The 21,614-nt window shown below is 43.4% G+C and overlaps 1 protein-coding gene across 1 annotated transcript in view; it reads left to right on the forward strand.

Annotated features, from left to right (window-relative positions):
* The window catches only part of LOC112985186 (NEDD4 like E3 ubiquitin protein ligase), a 197,431-nt gene continuing 175,817 nt past the window's right edge, over positions 1-21,614 (forward strand). Inside the window, exon 1 of the mRNA XM_064500254.1 lies at positions 1-415. Coding sequence (XP_064356324.1) covers positions 368-415 — 48 coding nt within the window. The 5' untranslated portion in view covers positions 1-367. The remainder of the gene's footprint in view (positions 416-21,614) is intronic.

Here is a 21,614-nt window from a genome sequence, read left to right on the forward strand (position 1 = left end):
CCCCCGCCGCCGCGGGCGCCGCAAGGCGGAGGGCGGGCAGCGGCCCCGCCCCGCCCCGCCGGGCTCTTTCCGCCCCCAACAACCGCGGCGGCGATTGGGTGTGCGCGGCGCTCCCGCCCCGGTGGGCTGCCGCCGCGGGGCTCCGCGATGCCGGGGCAGGGCGCGCTTCCGCGGTCGCGGGCGGTGTGAGCGGCTCCGAGCGGCGCCGCCGCCTCCTCCCCGGTCTCCTCCCGCCGGCGCAGGGCTCCGGGCCGCCGCCGCCTTCCCCCGGCGGCCACAGCAGCAGCAGCAGCAGCAGCAGCGGGGTCTCGGTGCTCGGGCGGCCGCGTCGGCGGCGCCCCCGGGCGGGGAGCGGTCCCGCGGCTCCATGGCGACCGCGGCGGTGGAGCCCGTCTACGGCCTCTCGGAGGACGAGGTGAGCCGGGCCGCCGCGGGCGGGGGGGTGGGCGTGGGGGGGGCGGCCTGTGGGGGGGGGTGGCGCGTGCACGGCCGTGTGTCTAGGTGCGCGTGCAAGGCGGGTGTACGGCGCGTGCGGCGGGGCGGCGGGCGGGGCCGTGCCCTTCGCCCCCGGCGCGGCGCTGCTGCCCCGTGCGCCGCGGGGGATGCCCGGCCGCAGGTGCGCGGTGCCTGCCGCGCGGCCGCGGTGAGGGGCGGGGCGCGGGCGGCGGCGAGGCCGGAGCTCGCGGGTGCGCGGGGAGCTCGGCGCGGCGCGGCGGCCCCTGCAGCGGCGCCTTCTCTGCGCGCGGGTCCCTGGCTGCTGTTTGCGCCGGCGGCCGGAGCGGGCCGGCGGCTGTTTGCCCGAGGGCTCCGCGCGGGCGGCGTTCCCGGGCTTGTGCAACCCGACGAGCCCTCGGTGCTCCTCACGGGCCTCCGCGCGCGCCGCCCTGGTGCGCCCGCTGTGCCGCGGAGCGCGGCAGGCTCTGCCCTCGGTGCCGTCCCCGCGGCGCGGCGTTTCCTGGGCTTTGTTTGCCCGTTTCATCCTGCAAACGCCCGCGTTACCCCCCGAACGCGCAGCGAGGGCGGCGGGCTGCAGACGTGGCGGAACAAAGACCGCGGCTGCGGGGGGAGATGCCGTAGGGAAGAGCTGCTGCCTCGGGACCCTCCTCGAGGCCCGGGGTGTGCTGCGACCTGCCGCTCGTTCCTCCCCTCGTGTCTGGGAACGAGTGTCAGACGCAGCCTGGTGCTTAATGCAGATGGAGCCTGATAAACCAGGTAGGGCTCACGATAGCTAATCGCCGTATTCCCGCTTTATCAGCTGCTGTCTTGTGCAGAGCTGTGGGCAGTGCTAACAAATCAAGAATACACAAGCAAAGCAGTCCACTTTATCTTGAAAGAATGTCAAATATTGCAGTTAATAGCCTTTTTCTTTCATTATCTTGGTGAGGTACTCCTTTTTCTTAGTAGGCAGTACAGCAAACCATCAGAAAGGGATAAGCAGTTACTGTCTTGTGATCTCAGTATGTTGGCTTTATTGTTATTAGTATCAGGCATGTTGCTTGCCAAGGTTACATTTTCAAAAAATGAATAATGATAATAATATTATGGCCAGATTTATGGACTAAACGTGATGGGGTATCTGCCAGTTTTTTTGTGCTGTGGAAAAAACTATGGCATGAAGAAATTCTGCCTAGAAAAGCTGGCAGGCTATTTTATTACCTATTGTACTTAAGCTGCATCAAATCTAGGTGACTGTACCATTTAACTCTAATTGGAAAGGAGGTTCTTCTGCTTGGGTGGGTGTTTTTGTGAAGGGAGGGGGTGGTTTGCTCAGAATTTGCTGGTTTATACAGCCCTGAAAGCTGTATGTATGTGAAGGAAGGGGAGAAGCGAATGCGTTACAAAGGCTTGGGCGCTTGAGATCATGAATGCAAAATTAGAATAGAATCTCTTTCCTCCCCTGTTTGTTTTCACAAACCTTCATGTGGGAACAAGTCTACCTCGCAGCAGTCGTGACTGCAGGAATCCCCAGGAACAATTCCTCTGGCTCGTTTCCTTGTTTGCTGGACTCCCACCATCAGAGTGCTCCTGGTGCTGCCCGATCGCTCCGATAACCAGGAGCCTATTGCTGTGCGAGCTGTGATGATCCTGTCTGTTACGGCAGTGCTGGAGGGCTTTTATGAGCTGGAGAAACAACTAGGGCAGCTGGGCTTGCTGCGTCAATACGGCATCCTGAAATGCTGAAGCCAGTTCATGGAGGTTGTGGGCATGGTTGTGGGCACGTTTTTGAATACATTAGCAAGTGTTACCTGTCAGGAAAAAGGAAACCTGGGAAGAATCTCGCTGTGTCCAGAATTGGTGGTTGAAAACAACATTCATTCTGGCTGCTGCTTTTGTTGTACGTGTGCTCACTGATGCCTTTTGTCCTTGCCTTCTTCCTTGACATGTGCTGCCACTTGGGTAGAATGTTAGAGAAGAGGAAAAAAACCCTGAAAAATCCTCTGAACAGAGATACGCAGCCTTTGGCCATGCACACTTTGCACACCGCTCTATACCTTGGGTCTCTGAGATGGAAGGAATCCTTTTTTACAATGAGAGCAACAGTTACTGTGATAATGCCTCAAACTTCAAGTTGCTGCTAGAGACCTAGCTTGCTAAACAGCGCTGAGGATACGGCATTTCATGTGAGAAGAGGCATCTCACTCTCTCCTTCCAGGATAAAACCAAGCTGTTTGAAAAATAACTACTTAGAAAAGCATATGTTCAGTCTCTCTGCAATGTCCCACAGTGGTCCCACATCACAAACACACTGATGACTGCAAGAGTCATCCTACCTGCTAGGAACAATAATTTTATAGCAGATTGACTCTTGTTTTTTTTGTACTGCTATAGATCGTGACTGTGCTGGGCATTCTGCAAAATAGAACAGTGATAATCTAAAAATATGACAATAGAGACCTCAGATGGAAATAGGGGGAAAGAAGGGGAGAGGAAAAGAGGGGGGAAATGCATGGAGAAGAATATCACAGAATGGTTGAGGTTGGAAGGGACTTTAGAGATCGATCATCTGGTCCAGCGCCCCTGCTCCAGCAGGATCAGCCAGAGCAGGCTGCCCAGGGCCATGTCTAGGTGGGTTTTGAGCATCTCCAAGGATGGAGACTCCATAACCTCTCTGGGCAACCTGCTCCGAAGTAGCATTGTAAGCAGTATTGTGCAGTCTGATAGACTGTAGTTTCAACACCCCAAAGGTCTAAATTGTTGTCAAGTCTTTGGCAAGTGTATGAGCAAAGGAAGACACTGAAGGAGAAGATCCTCTCTGGGGACAGTGGCTGTAAGGAAGCTTTATCACATCTAAAGGTGTGATATAAAGATGTGCCTTTCTCAGCCACTCTTTAGATGTACACGTGGTTAGGCAGTTTTGTTGTATGTTGGGTTTTGGAGATAGTAACTTCCCATTAGTATTGGCTTGGACTTGACTTTGGCTTCTTGGTTTGAGAAACAAAATCCTTGCTCGTCTTGAGAGGCCGAACCATGTATGCAGATGTATTTAGGCTATCAGTTTTTTTTTCTCTATTCCTACCTCACTTTGAAATATGGTTTCCAGTTCTGTTGTATACTTGGCGTTTTGTGTTTTAGGTAGGGCTTTCTTTTTTTTGACTATGTGTTTTACCATTTGCCAATTGGAAAATACTTACGTAAATGTAAGCTACACTTGCTTAATGGCTTTCTGTCAAAATAGCAGTATCTTTTACAAATAATTAAGTATAGGTTTATTCTCTAGTTATACAGTAGATGCACATGTCAGTAGGACTACCTCGTGTCTTTAAGCATATGCTTAAGTGTTTGCAGGGCTTGTGCCTACGTTAATCTCTGTAAATAGCTACAATTCTCTGTGGGCATCTCCTATATGGACATCTGTTTATATTTTGTTCAAACACTCTGATAGGCAGTAAGGCACTCAGCAGTTCGGGGACTTAGTCACAGAGTCAGCCCTTGCACTTAGCCACTCACAGGCTAGCTTTTTTCCTGGCATCTTCATAAATCTGTGTCTTTGTAAATATGAATTATGAACAACTTAGATTAATGAAGATTAAAAACAGATTAATGAAGGTTCACAATAAATCAAATGCACGTCCTACAAATACTACTCACATAGTCTACTGCAAGCCTAGATGCTCTGATGCAAGGTTGAAATACTGGTACCTTTAAAAATTCTGTATCTTAGTAGCTGACAATGTTTGTTTCTGTTCACGTGTAGAGCATTTTATTTTAATGTACGTTGCGTATCTATAGTTGGTTGTGAGATTGCCGTTTAAGTGTTCCTGTTGATAAGAATGAGAGGTCTGCACTGCTGGCCTGGGAAGCTGAGAGAAAGGCAGCAAAACTAGAAGCAGCAGTCCAAGTGCTATAAGTAGTTTTTCCCAATTTATAGCATTCAGCTGTTTGGGGACTTTCTGAACCATGGAAAACATTAGGACCATTAATTCTGGTAGTAAACAGATTAATCTCCTGAACTTAATTTTTTAGCATTTTCTTTTTCTCTTAAGAAAGAAGTCTGTTGTGACTTTCTGGGAGGGTTTTTGACCCCTATATAGTTTTGGAGCTTGGTGGTTGTAAAGAAAAATAAAGCTGATAAATGGCCACATATTCCTGCCCTTCCCTGGTAATTCTGTTAAAGTGGTACTTAAGCATTTTCTTCAACACTAAAGAAATAATTTGTCTCTCAATGAAGCGCACCTCTCGTTTCAGTTTGGATTTCTTGAGAGTCAAGCCCAAACAATATTAAAGTTTTTCACAAGTTTTTCCTTCCCCCTTCCCAAAAAGCTTGAATAGAAGCAAAAACTTCTGCAGTTTCTTGTGTCTTCTTTAGTTGAGTAAATAAAATATCTTTAGAAAAAGAACTTTGAGGAAAGAATAACTTTTCATTACAACTTCTGTACGTGTGAAAGAGTAGTTGTGTGTGTCTGTCTGTCTCTCTCTCTCTCTCTCTCTCTCATGTGTTTATAGATCTTTAAATATAGGCCAAGAAAATGTTTAAATGTAAACTGCTCTCTCTACAATTCCAACATTCTTCTCTTTTAAAGTTCTGATTAACTTCCATGACTTATGATGGCATAAACAGAAATTAAAAGCTCCCTCTTGAGGTTTTTTTTTTTTCTGGTGATGCATTGGAAACTGTCAAAAAGGAGCTCATGTTTATGTGGCCTGAGAAACAGCTGAATAAGCCTTGTGATAAATAGTTCAGGATATAGTCACTGCTGCTTCATCTCTTTTTTTTTCATCTTACTTCTTGTGCACTGTACTGAGCAAATAATTGTGTGTGTGAGAGAGAAATCCTGAAGGATTTCAAGACCTCAGGAGCCTCTGAGGTACTCTGTTTTTTATTAAGACATGATTTTAGCACGTGCAAGTAAAAAACAGTTTTCAGATATGATGGAAATATTGCCTGCATATGGGACGAGTATCTTTAAAGTACAGGCAGACTAATATCAGGGAAGAGAATACAAATAAAACTTGCCAAAATGAAGTGATGATGGAGGACAGTTAGGCCGTGAGGTAAGCAATGAATATGGCTGCGATACAAGGGAAACTCTTGTGTAAACTATTTCAGAATGAGGCATATGGGAAGCTGGCTTTTGTGTCTTATGTTTACATGTTCTTGATGGTTTTGTTACTCTGGAATGATCTCTTGAGGGTATCTCTTCCCATGCTTCGAATGTCGCGTTAATGAAATTCATCTGTGTGTGTTTCAATACTATCCATGAGACAGGGCTTAGAAGGCTTCGAAAGGAATATGTTATCACACTGGTTACCAGTGAACTTTAGTTATTACTGAGGAAAGAGCTGCAAATCTCTTCCCCACTTGACTCAGTGACAAAGTGGTGACGCAGTGGATTTAAGTGTTGGATTTCTCTACTTTGCGTTTTAAGCAAGCCATAAATTTGTGAAATAAACATGGTGAATAGTGTGTGTGTGGAAAATGCCTATGTTCTCGATGGTTGTAATGAGATTTAAGATAACATTTCCTGATAGATTGCCTTTGATGCTAAAACTGTCTGAAGACCCTTTTGCTGCTCATCCAGCCTGTACACTGCAGCTGCATTGCTCCAGCTGTCTCTGGGGCCAGGCTGTGCTTGCTGGGCCCCTGAAATGCCTGCAGCCTTAGACATTAATTTTCAGCTGTATCCCTTGTTTGACCTGCCCCCCCGCTCAGCTCCTTAAACAACTGTGGAGTGCTGGAAGGGCAGCCGGGGAGGGGAGGAAGAGGGCTGGGCGCTCTGGCACGGAGGAGCACTGCCTGAATGACCGTGTTTGAAAATGGCACCAAGACATCGCTGCAGCTGAAGCGCGAGAGAAGCAGCTTCCGCATTGTAGCGGCTCGCTGTTGAGTGCTGCTGGATCTGAACTGTGCTATGGAAAATAGTGCCCAGCGTTCGGCCTTCCCCCAGCACCTCTTCCAGCTCCCACAGCTCAGGCTTAAAGCATCCTTTACAGGAGGCAGAAGGCTTTCATGTAGAGATCAGTGGGATGAAAGCTTGAGGTCCTGAAAGACACCTTTAGTTAACCACACTGTGAGCACAGGTTCTTTAAAAATAGCGGGCTTTTGTTTCTCCTCTGAATAGTCTGGTTCTATAAAAGGGTAGTTTTTCATCGGAGCATGTGGGGGACCTCTTTTGGTCACAGCAGTGACAGTGTCCTAGTAGTAAACGGTTAAGACTACTAACAATTTTTATTGACTTTTTAAATGGGGAAAAAAGTCTGAATTGGTTTTATAGTTTCTAAATGCATTGGCTTCCCAGAGATAGCACATAAAATTTTAAATGATGGTTAAAAAGTTCAGATAAGGAAGCATTTCATAAATATAAGGGCTTTCATATGCACTTGTTGTGGCATGGTAACAAAATTAATAGGTTGTGTTTGATGCAGTCAGTGGATTTTAGATTGTTACAAAAGTCAGTGGATTTTAAACACTTTATTTATTAGCATATGCTTACTATTGTTACTGATACTAAGTAAGTTCTAGCTTTAATGTAAAATTAATGTAAATATGTTTAAGGTAGTTTGCATTAAGATATGGGTCTTAGGCACTGGAATAATTTTATTCTTATATATATGTGTGTGTTTATATTCAAAGGTAGCTACATCTCTCCTCTTCCCCTGCCCCCTTGTAAATGGAGTAGATGGTCTCAGGAGTGCAGGTGAGGGACTGTGCTGTACATAGTTTGGTCTTTGGATTCATTGTCACCTAAATGCTGTTTTGGGGGAAAGGGTGATAAGCACCTCTTTTGGTTCAGTGTTTTCCAGATTCATGTTATGGGCTGGCCGTTGGAGGGCACTGTGTAATGGTGAAAGCAAGCTCAACGTTTTCATCAGTTTCAGCACAGATGCCTTTACCTGGGAAGTGAATGCAGACTGGGAGCCCCAAATCTGTTGAGGCTCTTGCTGTACAACTGAAAACTTTTCCTCTGGGAGAGCAGTCGTCTTGATCTCATGGGCACAGCTTTTGGGGAGTTGCATGTTTCATGAATTTCTAATAGGAATTTTCTTTCTTTTCTTTCTTTCCAGGATGAGAGTGCCAAATGAGCTTAGCTTTCGGAAGGGAAGAAAATTATTATCTTAGGATGTTAAGGAAGGAAGGAGTGCAGAAGGGCAGCTCGAGGGCTGGAACTGCATCTCCAGATAATGGTGGTTCAACAGGGTATAATATTTATCCTTTCTAAACCAAACACAGGCCACCATGCAGCACAGGCTGTCCCCACACATGGGCTATGATCCAAGTGTCCATGGCAGAACTGGTGGGACTGGGTGCTCATGCCATGCTCGTGGGGAATGCAGCACAAAGCTGAAACACGGCAGCTGCTGTGGCAGCTACGTAACTAGTATCACAGGATCTGACGTGGATGCGGCCTGTTTGGCAGTTAACTCGTAAGGTTAAAGCTGATTTCAACGGAGCTGGGCTAAATTAACAATCCCTTTTAGTCCCGCAGGATTATATAGGGCTAACACCTCTTGCTTAATTAAAATGTGTGGCATATAAACTGGGGCTTTTCTGAGAGAGATGGAAATCTCCAGCACTTAATAGCAGTGAGGGTTGGATTACTGTAACAGCCTAGGTCAATAAAAAGTCATAGATGTAACATCAGTGTGCAGCAGTAGCTTGATTTATTCATAGCACTGTAAATTTCAGTGTCAGTGAACAGAGAAAATCTCACTAATTTTCAAACGTTTCTTTTGCTTTCAGTACTACTTCCCCTTAAATGTTTGCCTTAATTATATTGAATAAGAGGGTTTTGCTATAGCAATGAAAGAAATGCTGCTAGGCAGCTCTGTCCATTTTTTAAAGAAATGAAGTGTAATTTTGTAAACACTTGGTTGTTTACCATTAAGCTCGGTAAGAATGTGAATGGCAAGCTGAGTGACTTCTCCGACTCGCGCACCAGGAGAAAGGAATGTGGTTTTACTGCTGGTGTGCTCAACTCAACTTGGCATGTGAGCCATTTCATTATTGGAGTCTGCAAGGGGTTTTACCTTCAGCTGGGATTAGAAATACAGCTTTCAAAAGTACTTAGCCCACTGTCATGCCAACTTTTCCCATAACTGCTGAGTTCTAATGTCGAAGCACTTGAACTCTCTCTTGGCCCTCTCTCTCTGTCTTTTCTTTTCCCCTTGCAAAAGGAAGGCAGAAAAAAAAACTCATGAAAGAGATTTTGTGCAAAAAAGCAGCAATTTACTAGTAACTTATTTTAAGAAAAAGATATAGTTAAATTAGGCAGGCCCAGAATCTACCTGTTTTTAAACAACTCACAAAACTTGATTCTTCTTGAAATCTATTATAAAAATCTCTCCATGTCTTCTGGGGAATGTCTTGACTGAGCAACAAACTCGGTGTGTATAATTGTAAATGTGCATTTTTTCCTTCCTCCATTCTTTTAACCTTATATACATCCTGCCAGTGCACAGGAGGTATTTATGAGAAGCCTGATTTTTAGGAATTAGGATCTCTGCATAGTCAAAAGAAGTCTCTGCATTCTGAGAACACTAGCAGGATACGTGGAAGATCTCCATTAAGTGTTGTGCTTTGCAGTTAAGTTACGGTATCTCATTTTTTTGCTTAACTGCATGGACTAGTGGTGTTTTATTGGTGTCCTGTCAACTCAAGATAGGTTTTCTTCTTTTTATTTGCTTTTTATCTGCTACAGAATAACAGAATTGTGCAGGATCATGCTGCCATTTTTTTTCTTTGGCAGTTTCCAATTTGCATAATCCTCTCTTGAGGCTGGAAGTATGTTAATATAATCTGTGCTTTTATGTGTTTGTTTTAAATTGAAAACAGTTCAAACTTACTCTTTTAAAATGCCTTTATGTAGATTATTTATACTGCATTACATGACAGGATTTTGGAAGGGCGTAACGAATAGAAATAAGGTTCAGTAGAAGGAAGCCTTGCATGACCTCCTCATCAGCTGTCTATCTGGTGACTGGTGTAGCTGAGGAAGAACTCAGCTTCTTGCCTCTTTCCAGGGAGGCTGGACATGAGATCATGAGAACACAACTTGGTGTCTTATGTGCATATAAGATAATCATCACAATTCAAGTTACGCTTTTCTCTTCTGTTCCCCTGCTCCCATGGGGGGAGGACTGTGGTTGTGTTTAAGGTTTTTGGAGGATGAAAAAGTGTTTTTTAATCTATCTTTCAGGAGTGAAATGGTTTGGAAGATAAACTAACAGTAAGGAAGACATTTTTTGGGATACCTTGAGATGAGGAGAGCCAAAGGATTTTTGTTGTGGTTCTTTGTGCTCTGCTTGCAGTTCTCTTCCTCACGCTATTTATCCAGTTTCTCTGATAAGAAATAGAATTTCAGCTCTTGTTAACACCATGGAGGGAAGCAACTTATTTAATTTTTCATCAACTTTTGAAATAAAATCAATAAAAATATTAACTTTTAATCATTGAGAAGTTACAGTAGAGACATTGCTGAGCTTCACCAGAAAAGATAATAAAATAGTGAGAATGTGAACTTTTCCTTCCTTCCTTTTAGTATGTCTGTGTGAAATTTTGCTTCATTTCTTCTGCTAAATGAAAGTAGAGAAATATCACTCACTCTTTTGTTTATTTGAACAAACTTTAGCAATGACCATTTACTTTTTCCCCCAAAAAATTCTTGGCAGATTTTGTTTTCCCCATGGCCAGCTAGTGATAACTAAGGTATTCTAGCCAGCATATCATGAAGACCAAAGTTTTGCAGTCGTCAGATCCTGATTCTGTTGTGTTGAAAAAGATCTGAAAGAACATGAATAAGATTGACTTTTCATTATAAAATGGAAACCAGGCCCCTGCAGTGCCTGGAAGCTAGGAGGCAATACAATTGTAACGTTACCAGATGTCTGCCTGTATCTTATTCTCCTCAGAGTTTGCTTTTAGTCAGTGTAGGAAGCTGTTTTCTGGCCCAGATGTGCATTTGGTTAGTGTATCTCCCCTTGTGAATTAAGAAGTATCTCTTTTGCCCTTCCATGTTTTCATGTTTACACGCATGCTTCCTTGTGTAATACAGATTTGTAGAGTTCACAACAGAACAGGCCAGCAGATCTTCTAGTTCTGTAATAGCCAACATCTGGCTCAAAAGCCGCAAGAGTTACCAGCTGTTCAGGATCAGCTCCCAGACTTGGGCCGCATTGCTGCGGGCCGTGTGGCGTGGAGGAAGTCTGCTGTCTGGAACAAGGTAAGCTGACAAGTTCCCGAAGTGCTGTCACTCAGTCATCCGTGCGGCAGAGCTGGACTCACTTGGCAGTTGAATGTGGGGATCGCTGGAAATCTGCTGTGAAATTGCTGGAGGAAGACAGTCTCCACATGCCTCCGTGTGGAAGGGAAGCGCCGGGTTTTGTAATGGGAAGGAAGAGGTCAGACTGAGGCCATCAGTGATGGAGACAATGCAGGTGTCTGAAAATGAAGCTGGCTTGAGTCATTATGATAGCTGGCTGCTCCTTTTAAGGGAGAGGTTCTGCAAACTCTCCTGGGGAAAAAGGAGGGTGCACTCAGCTGCTGTCCTGCACGAGAGCAGGGCCTCTGACCAGGAGGAGAAGAGGAAGTGGCATCGTTCGGTCGTGGAGTTGTCTGCTGAGCTGAGCCCTGCAGTGCGAGAGCCGCTGTGCTCCTTGGAGCACAGTTGGAGCTTTCCCATGTCCAGGATGTAGCTGCTCTGGGGAAGGCAACTCACCTCTTCCCAAAAAATCTGTATTACCTTTTGGGGCTTTGAATTTTACACAGCAGCAGATTAAAATCAGACATTTAAATTGTTTGCTGCCTTTTACATCAGGGATAGTTGACTAGCTCCCAAATGGATGGAGGTTTTTAGCCCAGTTTATTAAAATAAGCTGAAATTTGGACTTATTGGTCCGGCTGTACACTGTGGAGCTCCCTCCTGAGCAGTGCAGGGGGGTCAGGTGCTGCTGTGGGTGGTGCAGGCTTCACTTCAGCCATTCGATTTTAATTTTGCTTCACATGTGAGCTGCGTGGTGAATGTGACAGTTAGCTAAGGGTTTAGTGCAGTGCATTTGCACTGCTTGTGTTTAGCAGGTGGAGTCAATGCTGTTAGTGTTAGGCTATGGCTTCTGGAGCAGCTGGTGTGAATGCCATGGCTTTCTGGGACTGAGAGGGAGGTCTTGCTCCCTCCTGTGTGTCTTGGGCCCTTCCTGAACCAGCGTTACTGAACTAACTTCTGTGGTTTTGTGTGTATGTGCTTTTTTCTGCTTTTTTGGTTTTTTTTATGATTGTGCTTTTTGGTTTGAGGTGGTGGTTTTTTTTAAATGTAGCCTTAGTGCTAAGGCTGTCACACAAGTAGATCAGTAGATGGGTGCTTGAGGAAGTCATAAACTTCTGTGCATCTGGGTATGAAAGCTGATTTAGGAGAATAGGGAGTGGCAAATTGAGAAGCTTAGCACCTGAAAAGCTATGCCCTGTAGTGAGGGAGCAACTTAAGTAGTTAAGTTATGCCTGAGGATCTCTGAGTGTATTACTGGTGTTTGAAAAGTGAAGACAGCTTCAAATCCATAGGACAGTGATGCTTCTCCCTTTCCCAAGGCTGCTGGAGCCATGCATAGTAGTGGTTGGTGGATTTCAAAATGCTCAAAGTGCTAAGTATCCAGGGCTCTTTTTTTAATTGCTTTTCATTTTTTCATACTGGAACACCAGAAATTAAAATGTAAAAAAGACATACTTAAGATGTACATCACTATAATCCATTTTAGTGGTACTCTGTAGGAAGCTTTATTGTTTAACAGTCCAAAATACATTTGAACAGGCATAGCCAGTCTAGGCACTGTGGAGGAACAGTTACCTGTATAAACCTGTGGAAGCCTCTTCCTGAAACTCATCAAGTTACTGCATGAATAGCATGTCTTTCCCTATAGTTAGGAGAGGTTTCACGAACTATGACAAAAGTGATAGCTCTTAAGATGTGATTTTTCTGATACAAAGGAGCTGAATTAACATTTCATTACTGCCTAAGTGGGGAGGATGAATGGTTCTGCTCCCTCTACCCTACCTTGTCTCCACCTGTGTGATCCCTCCCTACTGTTTGAGCTCGTCCTCTTCTGAGATCCAGGTTAATGGATACAGTTTAGCCAAAAACGATTAAAAAGAATTCACAATTTGGGACTGGTTAGCTTTCTGTTGTTCTAGTTAGGGTTGAATTTGCTTACTAACTTGTGACTTGTGCAGTCACAAGTCCTACAGTTGCCTCACATAAGCTGTGGAGGCATGTGGTGGGATGGGAGGGAGGAACGCCTTCTTTTTGGTAGTAGCTAGCTATCTGTTAGCTTCGGTTCCGTCTCATCAAGACTTGTCACTTAGTGTTTTATTCCTCATTTCTGATGTCCTTAGAAAAAAGTTAGTCTTGGTCAGGTAAGAAATAAGAAAAATAATGCAGAAAATTCCTATGAAAATTCTGGTAGAATTTTGGGTGAATTGTGTCTAATCCTGCAGCTTTGGCCTTTGGAGGCACTTTTCATTTTCTTTCCTTGTGAGTAAATAAAACTTTGCATTTTTATTTTCCATTGTGTGATAGCCTAGTCTCAGCAAATATCTTGACACACCTGTGTCTTGGCAGTGTTCTTAATGGTGATTCACCAGAACTTGCGTTTTGAGCAAGGATTTATTAGATAAATGCATTAAATAGAATGGGTCCTGCCTGCTGGGCTCTCCCTTAGTAATGCCCTACCTCTACACCTTATAGTTGTATTGGGCAGGTGGACTTCTAATGTATTGTCGCCTCCTCTTTGGCTGGGCCTTGTATTAGTTTTTGGCTGCAATTCTGGTAGTAATCCTCTTCTAATGGTAGTGGGTGGTAAGAGACTTGGTATGAAACATAACCTATTGGAAAAAGTTCTCATTAGACACTGGTGAGCGTATCAGCAGGGGGAGAATCCCACAGGTGGTTCTCTTCCCTGACAAGCTTCCCCTGGCTGTGATTATAACCTGCTGCTCATCTGAGAGTAGTCTTCTCTGTGCTGTGTCGTAGCTTTATTGAAGTCTTGATGAATGAGAGTTACTGCCTATACTTTGTGCGGCAACTTTTTTTTCCCCAACCTGTGAAAGAAATATGCTCAAACATCATGCCGCACTACCTTTAGTAAGCTCAGGGGATTTGAACTGCCACTTACCTTTTTGTGCATGTATTCTTCAGGATTTGTAGTATGGATAAGAATTTGTGTTGGAATTGTTGCAAATTTTAAGAAAGATTTCAGTTGTGACTTCAGTAAGTGTTTCAACTGATTTACTGTTGTTGTTTGAATTGGTTTAGCAAGAATTTGTTCTCTTGTCTTGCTAGCACTATAAAAGTTTACCTTTAATCTATTGTGTTATTGTGTAGTCTAAGTCTGGTCAGTTCAGTCTTGAATTGCTTGTAACTGCACTCCTTTTGCTTTATTTCATGCTACTGAGAAATTATTGAAGACCTAGTTCAGTGTACTTAACCAATGAACACTTTCTCCACCTCGCTGTTAGCAGTTAGCTGACTCGAGCACAAAAGCATGTGCTGCTTGCTCTCGCTTTTCCAGGCCCTGCAAATGAAGATCTCTTGTTTCAGATTCTTGCAACTTGTATAAGAAACAAAGCCATTCACTCATTTAGTAAACTTAATATGGTAGAAGAACGTGAATGTGAATGTTGAAATCATTTCTCCCCTTTCTCCTCAGTAGTCTGTCACTGGTAATGGACATCATTAAACATTGTGATCGTATTTTTAGTATCTTAGGATATATATATTTCAAGCACCAAAATTGAAGCATTTGGAGCCATGACATTAGGGTTCTCAAACTAGTGTAACTCTATAAGCTAGAATACATGTGCGAATAGTGTTTGATAGCACAAGAGCATATTACAAAAGCACTGTATGTCATTGTTCGCCTTTCTGTGGAAGCCTGCACTTTAGCACTTGCTGGTTTTGGTGTGTTCAGCTCTCAGTATCCTGATATTTATCAAAGGGTTGGGATGTTACTGAATTTAGAGTGTGACTTCCACAGCAGCTTAAACTGGTTGGCATCAGGCTTGTTCTTTGCCTGTCTGTTCCAGCCATGCGCTCCTGCCCAGGTGTTGTATTGGTGGTTATCTGACCGGCGGTAAGTCAGATCAGGGGATCAGACTAGCTGAAAATGAGTCCTAGTGTTGTGTGCTTTTTTTCTTTAAGATGCTTTCTGCTGATTAAATTCCCCAGGTTTGTTGAGGAATCGGATGAGAACTGGGACTGCCACAAGGACATGTGGGCCTAGGTTTGGGAAGGAGGGACTGCAGCCCTGACTTCTGCCTTGTTTTATACCTTCTTGAACTGCTTTTATTGTAAGGATGGCTTTGAGTCTTTAGTTTTTTTAAAACTTGTTTTGATAGCCTTACATTGCTGGGAAGGATGGAAGAACTGTGTGATTTACTGAATTAGGTAGGAATTTTAGGCCAGTCTCTATGTGGATTAATCAGAGTATGATCTGCCTAACCTACTTATGTTTTGCTTTTGTTTTACTTGCTTTTTTTACTAAAAATTCTGCTTGCTTTGGCATTCATGTAAGTCATGTGTTTGCTTATCAGTGTGCTGCCTTATTTTTTCTTGACGCACTTTCAGTTTTTCTAATTGCAGGATGTCAGGATATTGTTCTTGTTTTCTGACTGCTACATGTTACATCAGACTAAAGCATTCTTCCCTTCACATTAATGAGGATTAGTTCATCATGCAGTATTCCTGATAATTCTACATAAAAAGCATTAATTTTTGTAGAAAGCTTCTGCTTCTTGCTGACAGTGTTTGGCTGAAGGGTCCTGCAGGCCTCCGTTCTTGTTCATAGACTGAGTTACTCCCACTCCCTTTCTTGCCAAGCCCTGTGAGATACTGTGTTGAAACTGTGTTTTGAGAGTGATTTTGTAAACTTTTTTCAAGTGAAAAATGTTGGCTTTTGGAGATGTAATTTCCCCTCTCTCAAACTCTGTTTTCTTTGGGTGTGTTGCTGTGGATTGTGTGGTGTGTGGGGCTTTTGTTTGTTTGTGTTGCCATCTCAATGAACAGTGGGCTTGCAGCAGCAGGTAGGTGGTCATCTACTGAGCCTTGCTGATGTGTGCCAAGCAGTGTGGCTTGCAGCAAGCATCTTGCAAACACGTCATCTCACCTCTTCTGTCAAGATTCTTAAGTGACTATAAGAAATAAAATCTGGCTCTTTGTGTTGAAGGAAGTAAAAGTTTATGTAAAGCAAGAGAACAAATGGAATTGCATGTTTAAGACAGGTAGACTTTCTAGTTCTTAAATACTGAGTTATGAATGAAAGGCTTTGAGAATAAGCTTCTCCAGTCTGCTGTTATGGGTTGGTGCATGATGTCAGCTTAAGCTCTTGGCCTTTAGATTTTCCATGCCTGATTGCTGGTTCCAGTATGTGTCCTTTATGTTGTCTTAGAGGCAGTGGTCAGTGTGCTTTTCACAAGAGGTTTAAGTTCTGTGCTGCTCCTGGAATGGTGTATAAAAGGGGATCTTTTCTTAGATCCGTAATTCAGTTGGGACAAAGAAGGCATGCTTTCATGCCTCAGGTTCCAGCATCAGAGAGAACTTGCAGAAATCTCTGTATGTGTAAGGCACAGACATGAGCTGTCTATGTCATAATCTTGACCTCATGGAAATTGAGGCTACAAAGCCGTGGTACTGCTTCCTTAGAGATGTGCAAAATGACACAACACAAAGGTGCTGCAGAAACTTGGAGACTCACAGGTTGATGTTAATTTGTCAGTGCTTTTCACTATTTTGCTGCCTTGCATCTTTGGCAACCTACTTGTTACACTGTGACTCTTTTTTCCTGTTTCAGTCATCTTCCATCCAATGTCAGCTACTTGTTACATAATAGGAAGGTGTATATTTACTGTCTAATACTGTTTTCTCCTAGCTTGTTCTGTCAGCTGCTTTAACTTTGGTCTGACTGTAGCAGTTTGACTAGGTATCAAGAAACTTTGGTTTTTGCTATGAAAATACCTCGAACAGAGAATGAATATCTCTGCATGATGCCTGCTTCGATGCTGTCGTGTGGTAGTCTCTCTCTCTAGGCCAGTGGTTTTCCAGCTTTCGCTGGTAGCTAAACCTCTCTTGATGAAATTGGCTATGACTTGTGCCTCGCAATCTACTTTTCCCTGCACAGGCTTGGGACTACTTTTGTTGTCTCTCAGCCTGTATTAGAAAGCATGCCCAGAGTTAGCAGGGATTAGACAGGCCTGGACTCCAGACTCCTAATTTGAATTAGGAACTATTGCTGTGGATCTGCGAGCCACCACCGGAGAATGTGTCTCTGCTGTAGCTGCAGCCTCTTCCTTCTCCTGATTCCCTGCTGCAGCACTGGATTGGGATTGTAGATTTTTAATTAAGTGAAGCTCACCTATTTACAAAATGCCTGTGTATTTTGTATTCAGCAGACTTTTAAAACCAATTTCTTCCTTCTTATTTCCTGTAAGAATGCATGTACTGCAGCTTTCTATCAAGAAGCAGGAATATGAAAGCATGCCAGTGTGGTATCGTGTTACACGTGATTCAGTCTGACCTGACTGCTTCCCTTCCCTTCCCTTCCATCAGAAGTAGCCATCATAAGCAACAAGCCTCGTTAGCTCAGTGGACTGAACTGACAGCAAATGAATCGCCTTTTTGTTGGGCTAGTTTTCTGCCAAATTTGCCTGCTGATCAGAATTAACTCCGGCTGTATAAGCGATAGATCAGATGGGAGGGAGGGACTGAGAATGCATAGTGGTGGTGATGGGCAGTCTTTGGTGGTAACTGTGATTAGGCTTGATCAAATATAGTATAACTTGGTCACTTGAGGTCCTCTAAGTCTGGCTTTTTTCTGTTTGGGATGTGTTAAAACTTTTGTGAATTGATATCCACATAGGTTTGACTAGGGGATCCGAAAAGCTATTCGATCTCTTCCTTGGAAAAGTATATTGTGCTTAAGTAGTCTTCATTTGAGAGCATGCATCTTCATTAATCCCTCTATCTTCCATTAGCAAATTCATCTATGGTATTGTTTTTCGTAAATGACCAGACAGGGTAAATACTGCATATTTTCTCATTCTGAATGTTAAAAATTGATTTGTCTTCTGCAATACGTTGCTTTCCTCATTCATTCCTGTTCAGAGATGAATACTTTTGTCAGTCATGGCCTGCAAAATACAACTTCAACTAAAAACTTTCTTCATGACCCTGATTGTGTGTGGGGTTTCATGCAAAACCCTAGGAGTTAGACAAAATGTTCATATGTGTTCTTTAACTGAGCTTTCCTGATGATTGCTTGTGAATTGTGCAAGTTATTTATTGGAGATCTTGCATGCAGAGAGAGCAAGTTTTTAAATGAGGGCTCTGCACGCTCATTAGTGTTCCCTGCCAAACTTACTGAAGAGGAAAGAGCCCAGAGGAGTTTGTAAATAGACTTTGACTAAGTAGAGTGCTATACATGTATGTTAGACTGGTTCTCCCCTCTACATCTTCTGCTTGAACCTGTGAGAATGCCTTTCCTTTGGGAGACCACTCTTGTGTCCTAGGTGGTATTCAGCAGGAAGGTGTGGTGCTAGCTGGGTTGCACAGTAATTCCGGGAAGTGTTTTTTGTTTTTTTTCCTTTTGCACCATGCTTTCTGCTTGCCACATAAACTTCAGTGTAGCCACCCTCCTTATTTTTGATTTGTTGATCTAACACAGTCTGTCTTTTAAGTCTTCAACAAACAGAACGGTTTATCCGGTTAATGCACACTAGCCGCTACCTGAACATTTTTTAGGAAATTTCCAGATGATTTTCTTCAGTTCTTCGTAGAACTTGTAGAATCTTCATGGTGGCATCTCTGAACGTATGATGGCTGCACCCCCGTACTTGCCGATGGCTTTGGTCCCAATGTAGGGCAAGGGTAGTGTGTTTTGCGGGGGCAGGGAGCGGGTGTGCGTTTCCTGGGCTTTGGGGCTCCTTTGAGCAAGTGCTGAGAACTGCTTTTAGTTAGCTTTGAACAAGCATGGAGAGGGGAGGACAGAAAATATAAGAGGGATTTCTTTTGCTCACCTGTTAGCACTGTTGGTTCCTAGCAACTTCAGCTTGTCTTTTCTTCTGCTGACCAATTTAGCGCTTTTTTTAACGAAGTGCCATAAGTTGCTTACCAGCAGTTACATTTTTTCTGTAGCTGTTACCACATTTTACAGGCAGAGTTTTCTAAGTTTAACATACACAACTGTAATACAAAATTGTGTGTTGGCCAGATAACATTACATGATATGTTTAAGGTTATATACTGTTGTTTTGAAACTCCCAGTGTGTGCTGAAATGGTGGTTTATTAAATGAAACAATAATTCTGTATGTAGTTGGATTTTGATATCTCTGCAGCAGTTCCTCACTGTTTTGCCCCCACCCCCTTTTCACTCTGTGTAACCACTGCAATCATCTAAAAGCAAACCAAATACCAAAACAGAGGTGGACTTTGTGAAGATCATCTTCTTATTTCAGAAAGGGGGCATACTTCTTTTAAACTCACCGGCTATGCCTCTGTTGGTACAGCCCTGTGTACAGTTAGCCACCACCGCTGCCAGAGCACACTGGCTGACTCATGTCTAGCCTATGGTTTGCTCCCCTGCAGGTCCCACTCAGCAGAGCTGCTCCCCGGTCTGTGCTGTTGCAGGGGTTTAGTCCATCCCAGGGGCAAGGACTTTGCATTTGTCTATGCTGAATTTCATGAGGTTCCTGTTGGCTTATTTCTCTGGCTTGGCTAGGTCTCTCTGAAGTGGGGCTTTCCCCTTGAGCGTATTGGCTACAGCCCCAGTTTGCAAACTGGGGCTCCTGCAGACTAGCTCCTTCATACAGAGGGCAGCCTCCGTCCTTGTCTGCCCTGCCTTTCAATTCTGAAGAGCTTCCATCCATCCATCCATCCATCCATCCATGCCAGCACTCCAGTCATATGGGCTGTCCCACCATGTCTCGATTATTCCAGTGATGTCTCGATTATTCAGTTCTGTGTCTACATGCATGGCTCCTCTGTTTCCCAGACCGTGTGTGGTTTTGTGCAGGCACTCAGGGTATGCTTTCTTTCCACACACAAGCTCCAAACATCAATTGTATGTTGATAAGAACAGCATTGCATTGTAAACACCACAGAAGAGTGAGTAAAGCTGCTCGATTGCTTCACAAGTTGGCTAGGAAATTTTGAAGTGCCCTGGCCTCTGCTCCCTTCTTTTTCTGTTTTTTTCCAAAACACACATCTGTGTTTTCCTGGGACAAGGTCCTGCTCTGATATGATGAATGACTGACCTTATTACAAATCTTCTGCAATACATTGATTCTGAATGTGGCTTTTGTTCAGTGCAGTTGAGCTGCATTTTGCATCCAGAATGCCTGGCAGAACACAAAGTCCAGCCTTTGTTTTGGATAATGAGTGCTGAATATTTTAATGAGTGTTTCTTAGTCTAGTCAGTGTCAAGTACCATTTTAGGAACAAGTGACTGAGCTAACCTCTTAGCTTTGTCCAGCAAATTTGTCTCTCTCTCTCTCTCTCTCTCTCTCTCTCTCTCTCTCTCTATATATATATATATATATATATACATATATATATATAGGATCTCATAAATTCCTAAGGAGTTCTCTACGACCAATTAATATAGTTAAAAACAACCCCCTTCTCCCCTCCCGAAAAACCCCTTCTGCCCTCAGTATGTGTGAAAATTTATTTATACAAAACTAAAAATCACAATATCACTATATTTCATGCTTACATTTTTTTTTTATTCAGGTCTTTTACTGCATGAGAAAGATGAGCCTATTTCATTACAGAAAAAACGTGCCTTGCCTATTAACAGCGTTTTTGTAATACGTATAGCTACCAGTGCATTCTGGCTGCCTCGGGACTAAATGCATAGTTCACCAGTCTACACACCGAAAGCAAAACACGGATCCAAATGCTGCTGGTCTGAACTAGAGATCACAAAGACAAATGAATGCTGGCGCAGCTCTGCAGTTGAATAAATTAAACTTTAAAAACTAGCAGTCAGTTGTTAACTGTTTAACAAGTAGTCTGCCTCTAAGCAAAGATTATATAACTTCACCTAGTCTCCTTGATTTGCTAGCAATAAAATTGCTAAAACTGATTATTTTAACAATTATATTAATTCAGGTGTGCCTTTAGCCTTTTTTGAGCAGTGACTTCATTTCCCTTAACTAAAAGTAGTAACTACTGTTCTTCCTCCTGAAAAGTGGCTTGAATTCATGTATGCTTAGGAAATAATTTCTCTAGCTAAATTACTTAAATTAGTCATGCTCTTGTTAATCCATTTTTAACTTTTTTACATTGTCTTAATTTCAGCCATATCTTTAGTTGTTTATAATGTGTCCTCATATGTCAATGCACCCATTAGAGAAGATAACCATCAACTTCCTTTCTCATGTTTGCTGTCCTAATTGGGAAGCGAACTTCTCAAACTTAATCAATCTCTTCATATTGGTTTATAAAAGGTATAGTTTTAACTATAACAAAGCTTCCTAGTCCTAGTTTATATATTTAAATGGCAATATTTTTTGTATTAAAACAGGTAAAAATCTTTATCAAAGGCTACATTTTTTTTAAGTGAATAGGAGGGAAAGAGAGAAGAGGTGGAAGAGCTATTAAGAGAATATCTGACATGGGACAAACAAGGTTGCTCATTCACAATGCAGCTTGTTGCACAGTACTTCCCAAATTCTCTTCTGTTCCCCATTTCCTGGACATGACATCATGGCTGTGGTGCATAGGTGGACAGTGCGTGCAGTGCTGACCCCCAAATCTGATTACTGTAGACTTTCAGTTCGGAAAAAGTCTTTTTGGGAGAGTACTTACTTCTGAGTAAAGAGTAATGCACTGTTTATGCCACTGCGGGCTGTTTTTCTGTGCCGTTCTGCAGGTCATGGAGTTTTTTGTTCTTATATTCAGAGAATTATTTTTTAGTCATGACCAACTGTGCTGTTACTTCTGCTTTCATAGATATGGGTCACAGGAGTGAAGAAGATAAATAAGCAAGCAGTTCTTGAGCTGGCAGTAGACCATTGCGGTGAGTTAGAGGCAGGCTGGCTGGCTCACTACCAGGTGAGATGCTCCTGAAACAAACACTGCCCCCCTTCCAAAGCACCCCTGTGCCTTTCCCGTCCTCTCAGGCCCAAATCCCAGTT

Source organism: Dromaius novaehollandiae, chromosome W (genome assembly GCF_036370855.1).
Source record: "Dromaius novaehollandiae isolate bDroNov1 chromosome W, bDroNov1.hap1, whole genome shotgun sequence".
Taxonomy (NCBI): Eukaryota; Metazoa; Chordata; class Aves; order Casuariiformes; family Dromaiidae; genus Dromaius; species Dromaius novaehollandiae.